Below are 6,209 nucleotides of genomic sequence, written 5' to 3'. Positions count from 1 at the left end.
TGTACAGCATAGTGGTTAGACATTTGTATAATTTAAGAAGTGATCCCTCTGACTAGTCTGACCCACCTGGCATTATACACAAGTATTATCATATTATTAACTATATTCTCTATGTTTTCCTTTACATCCCCATGACTATTTTGTAACTATCAATTTGTATTTCTTAATCCCTTCACCTTTTTCACCCTGTCCCCCAACCCCCTCCAATCTATCACCCCGATAAATCTACCCATCTGACACCATACATAGTTATTACAATATTATTGACTGTATTCCCTCTGCTATAACCTACATCCCCATGAGTACTGTGTAACAACCAATTTTTACTTTTTAACCCCTTACCAGTTTTCACTCACTCCCAAACCCCCTCCCATCTGGCAACCATCAAAATGTTCACTGTATCTATGAGTTTCTTTGTTTTGTTGTTTATTTTGTTCTTTAGATTCCATATATAAGCGAAATCACATTGCAACTGTCTTTCTCTGTCTGATATACTCCACTCAGCACAAGACCCTCCAGGTCCATCCATGCCACTGCAGATGGCAAGAACCCATTTCCTTCCATGGTTGAGCAATATTCCATTGTATATATGTAGCACCTTCTCTTCATCCATTCATCCAATGATGGACCCCAGGCTGCCTCCACATCTTGGCCATTGTAAACAATGCTACAATGAACATATGGATTCATTTGTCCCCTCAACATAGCGTTTGGGGTTTCTGCAGATAAACACCAAGGAGTAGGATTACTGAGTCCTTCCTTGTCTCTTTTTATAGCCTTTGTTTTAAAGTCTATTTTGTCTGGTATAAGTATTGCTACCTCAGTTGTTTGTTCCCGATTTTCATGAAATATCTTTTTCCCATCCCTTTTCTTTCACTCTGTGTGTGCCTTTTGATCTGAAGTGAGTCTCTAATAGGCAGCATGTGTAAGGATCTTGTTTTCTTATCTATTCAGCCACCCTATCTAATGGCTGGAGCATTTAATCCCCTTATACTGAAAGTAATTATTGATAGATATGTAGTTATTGCCACTTTATTACTGTATTTTTTTTTTTGTCTTAAAGAAGTCCCTCTAAGATTCCTTATAAAACTGGTTTGGTGGTGATGAACTCCTTTAGCTTTTTCTTGTCTGGGAAGCTCTTTATTTGTCTTTCGATTCTAAATGAGAGCTATGCTGAGTAGAGTAATCCTGACTGTAGGTTAAATACCTTTTCTCTTAATACGCATTAATTTGTTTAGCTATCACCAGAGCCCTGTAAGGTAACCATTAGGTCAAAGAAGCTCATAGACTACACATGATTAGAGCCCAGCTTGTCAGCTGTACAGGTTAGAGAGAGAGCAGAATGAGTGCCTTCCTGGGAGAATTCATTCCCAAAGAAGTGAAGCAAACAATTGTCCTCCTGAGCAACTTCAAGTGATGAGAAATTGGTAGCAACCTTAAGTCAAAACTACAAATTAAAATAAATCCAATGCCCTATTTCCCCAGGAAACATTTGAGGAGACAGCTAAAGCTCTTCTTTATTTCTCTGGATTCTTCTACCACGATCTTTAATGGCTACATTTCCAGGTCCCCTTTAAAATTCCAGTGGAGGACAGCTGTGACAATATTTTGTTCCAAATGCTTCCCATTGGGCAACACAAAAGGTTCACGGGCTCTAGATCCAGTGATAAGTATTCTAAGCTGGATTAAAATATGGCATCTACCAAGGCACAAACCACCAATTAATAGCAGGCCTGGAAATAGCTCAGAGAACACACCTGTCAGGGTAGGTAAAGAGAAAAATGATGACCTAACTCTGAATAGGAGCTGCCATAAAAATCTCATTGTAGAGGAACACTATCTGTTTCCATATGGGAAATATTTGTTTTACCTGAGTGAGGTTTTTATGCTTTTTCTTTCTTTCATAAACAATCACCCTTTTCCAGGCATCAAAATAGATTCCATTGAAGACACTGCAACTTCCATCAACAGTAAAATGGGGATAACACCATCGACTCCTCAGGGCAGGAGGGTAACCCAAGACCATGGGTGTAAAGCAGGGAGCACAGTGTTGGCACAGAGCAATGCTAAATACACAGAGCAAAGGAGAACTCCGCGGTGTGCGAACTTACTGAGCACCTATAGTCACAGCGTACTAGGGCCCGCCACAAAGTCTCATCAAGAAACAATATTAAGATCACATTATGACTGAAACTGGGGAAGGTAAACTGACATAAGTGCTAACCATATATCATAACCACACACAATAACGCCTAGTTATCAAAGTAAATACGAACTTCAAAACTGAAAGCTAATTTCAGAAACATGGGACATGGCAACAATTCAGTTCAATTTGTTAAGTCTTACATCTAACACTACAATTATGTTCAGAATGACTCAGAACTAATACAGTGAAATTCCTTCTAAATTGTAAGAATTTATTTTATAATACTAAGCAGTTTTTGTTAACGTAATACATTCTCATTCTTTTCAAGGTGGTAATCCACCATGTTACTATTAGAAAAAAACTGAGTCTGATCCACATCCCTATGTCAAATAAATAAAAAAACAGAAAGGAAATTAACTCATAGGCAACAAAAGAAAAAAATTAATGAACTATGAAAAAATGTAAAACTTTTATGTATCAAAGACACTATCAACAGAGTAAAACAACAACCTAGAGAATGGCAGAAGACATCTAAATGTATATCTAATAAGGGGTTAATATCCAGTATATATAAAGAACTCTTGCAGCTCAACAATAAAAAAAATCCAATTTAAAAATGGACAAACAACTGCAATAGACAAACAAAAGGCCAATAACCACATGAAAAGATGCTCAGCATCACTTAATCATTCGGGAAATGCAAATCAAAACAACAATAAGATACAACTTCATAATAATTAGTGTTGCTATTATAAAGCAAGAAAAAAAAACAGATAATAACAAGTATTGACCAAGTTGGAAAAAAACCGAACCTTTATACACGCTGGCAGAAATGCAAAATAGTATAGTTGTAGAAGACAGGGTGGCAATTCTTCAAAAAAACAAAAAAATGGAATTACGAAATGATCCAGTAACTCCATTTCTGGGTATACGCTGACAAGAATTTAAAGCAGAGACTCAAACAGATATTTATATATACACCCATGTTCCTAACAGCATTATTCACAACAGCCAAAAGGTAGACACAAGCCAAGTGTCCATGGATAGGTAACTGGATAAACAAAATGTGATATAGCCTTAAAATGAAATATTATTTAGACTTAGAAAGGAAAAAATTCTGACGTGCTACACCATGGATGAACCTTGAAGATATTATGTTAAGGGAAATAAGCCAGTCACCCACGGACAAATACTGTACGATTCCATTTATTTGAGATACCTAGAAGAGTCAAATTCAGAGAAAGAAAGTATAATGGTGGTTTCCAGGAAATGGGGAAAGGGAAAATGGAGAGTTTTTGTTTAATGGGTATACAGATTTATTTTGGGAAAATGAAAAAAAAAGGCTCTGGAGTTGGATGGTGGTAATGGTTGCACAACAATGTAAATGTAATTAACGACATTTAACTACACACAAAACTGGTTACAAGGCTAAATTCTATGTTCTGTATATTTTACCACTATATATGTATATATGAAAATTAACTTTTCAATTAAGCTTTCAACTCACTGACTTATCCAACTCCTCAGTTTCTCCAGTACTTATCTGAAATTCAAATTCTTAATAGATTCTTACAACCTTGAAAGAAGTAATAGGACTTTCTCAAAGTCGATATCCAAATTGACTTACCTATTCTGGATTCCCGTAGGGTCACTTTTCAGATCATAGAAAATGGCTCCTATAACCAGTCCCAGAAAGATTGTTACAATTACCTTTTCCAAAAGAAAAAAATAAAAGAACAGTTTCAATTAAAAGTAAAAACTTAACACACTATTCATTATTATAATATATATATACAACTATAATAATCACTGCATTAAGATAGATCATTTAAATGGTTTGGCAAACGTCCTTTAGGGAAAATATAAAACAGTGTATATTATTAGACTGCTTTCTAAATTAAAATAAAAAATAATTTATCTGTGTGTTGGGGAGACTGACAGGAGAACAAAGTAGAATACTGGAAAGGCATAGTTCCTCCCAGTGCTTTCCCAGGCACTGCCAGTTCAGGGTCCAGTTCAGGTTACGAGTACTTGGAATGCCATATAGAATAGGAGAACAGTGGAAGCGCCTAACAAAGTCACTTAGGGGATAAAATAAAGTTGAAGTGGCTATCATTTCTGGCCTGACCTCTCAAACTTTGTGGTAGTGAACATGCATAGTTTTATATTTCAAGAGGTCAAGTAAAAACAGCGTATCTTTACTCTTAACACTAAAACTAAATACAAAATTTAAAGCACACATAAAATACCTAACAATGGAATTTTGCGCAGTAAGGAAGTAGGGGTAAGCTGGGGACTGCCTGCCTATCCTACTAGGGAGAGTCCATCTTGCATGGAAAAGTGCATTGTCACTGTCACCAAAGCATTCAGTCAGCTTTCCCTGAGGGCACCCAAGTGCTTCCATGACCCAGTCTCCTGTCACAGCTTCTCCAGCAACTGCAGCCTGTAGGGCCCACAGCCCACAGTGTAGAACTAAGTCACCAATTCTTTGCCATGCTGATGTACCACCACTGACTCAGCGTGTTTGACGAGTCCTAAGAGGACTGGGTAAACACTTATTTTCAAGATTCATAAATTATCTCTTAAGGACACTTCTATCTACAAAGGGTTAAGGATTATATAAGGATATAATTTATTTAAGAACATTTTAAAGAAAATAAAATATCTAACCTTGTATCTTGGAACCTTCAAAGTTAAAAAAATAAAAAATCAGTACTACAACAGTGTAATGATATCAAGGCTTGAAGTACCTTGCCAAGCACACTTTTGGCATGAAGCAAACTGAACTGGAAAAAGGATCATGATCTGTTAAGGCTAGTTTGGGAAGACCACAGTCTGGAAAGAATATGATTTGATATGGCCTTTAAAAATTCCCTTGTTAATAAGACAGTAAAAATTAGAAAAAAATCTATTGCCCTTGCATATTTTAATTACCCTCAGAAAACACTGTGTATCACCATCATATCAACAAACCAAGGTTCCAAAACAAGTTAGGATGACTTCATCAACATACAAGCATGCGCATGTACACCACTCAATACTTTCAGACAGCATAGCTTTAAGAATATTCAGACTTTTAAAACTGGACACTCCACATATTTTGTTTCTTTTGATTCAAACTTGATACCTTATACTAACAGATGAACGGAATTACCATTAGGATGTTTCCTAAAGGTTTCAAAGTTCTAGAAGTATTTTCAAAGTCAGCTTTCAAACATATAGACAAAATGATGGAAAGAGAACAGACTCTGGGCTGTGAGCACACAATGTGATATATAGGTGATATATTACAGGATTGTACACCTAAAACCTATGAAACTTTAGTAACCATTATTACCCCTATAAACTTTAATTAAAAAAAAAAAGATTAATCCCACAATACTGTCATGCTTTTACAACTGGATCTATGTTATTCTTTCTTTCATTAAAAGAAACAAATAAAATAAACACTGTACAACAGAGCAGACAAAGACACCCTGTCTGTGTATCTGGCCTCTGTTTTGAACAGGAAAAAAAAGGAAAAAATAAATTCCCTACATATGTGATTCTATCTTTGTTCAAATGTATTTACCAACCTTTCTCAAAGTGAGTTCTGAGTAATGTTTAAGGCTATCACTAAAAATTAATCCAGTCGAATGTTTAATATGCTAATAAAACAATGACTCTCCAAGATATGATAATGTTTTCCAAAATGATTTCATCAGGAATCCCTAGTAACAAAAAGTGAACATTAAATCTTCTTATACAGATAATCTATTCCTTCCAAGATCTTCCAAATACCTTTGATTAAACGCATTCTCAGAAGCAAAGTCTGAATCATGTCAATGACTAGTTCAAACCTAAGTACAGCTGTAAGAAAACAGATACAAGATTTATCAGCTGGAAACCATAAAACATTTTAATAGCTACACATTCAAACACTTACAGAAGCAAATGACATACATAGAAGATTAAAAACCCAAACTAGGGGGCCAGCTGAGTGGCGCGTTGGTTAAGAACTGGCTTGGGATGCGAGAGGGCCCCGGTTCAGATCCCACATATGAGGGCCAGTGACACTGCCCTC

The 6,209-nt window shown here is 36.0% G+C and overlaps 1 protein-coding gene across 1 annotated transcript in view; it reads right to left on the bottom strand.

Moving 5' to 3' along the window:
* Positions 1–6,209, bottom strand: part of LOC109377043 (ATP-binding cassette sub-family G member 2-like) — a 63,491-nt gene that overhangs the window by 12,015 nt on the left and 45,267 nt on the right. Inside the window, exons 9-10 of the mRNA XM_019633260.1 lie at positions 3,774–3,856; positions 2,959–3,017 (exon numbers count right to left, since the gene is read on the bottom strand). Coding sequence (XP_019488805.1) covers positions 2,959–3,017; positions 3,774–3,856 — 142 coding nt within the window. The remainder of the gene's footprint in view (positions 1–2,958; positions 3,018–3,773; positions 3,857–6,209) is intronic.

This window comes from Hipposideros armiger, unplaced genomic scaffold (assembly GCF_001890085.2).
Source record: "Hipposideros armiger isolate ML-2016 unplaced genomic scaffold, ASM189008v1 scaffold_1266, whole genome shotgun sequence".
Classification (NCBI taxonomy): Eukaryota; Metazoa; Chordata; class Mammalia; order Chiroptera; family Hipposideridae; genus Hipposideros; species Hipposideros armiger.
This window is presented reverse-complemented; position numbering and strand designations above follow the sequence as displayed.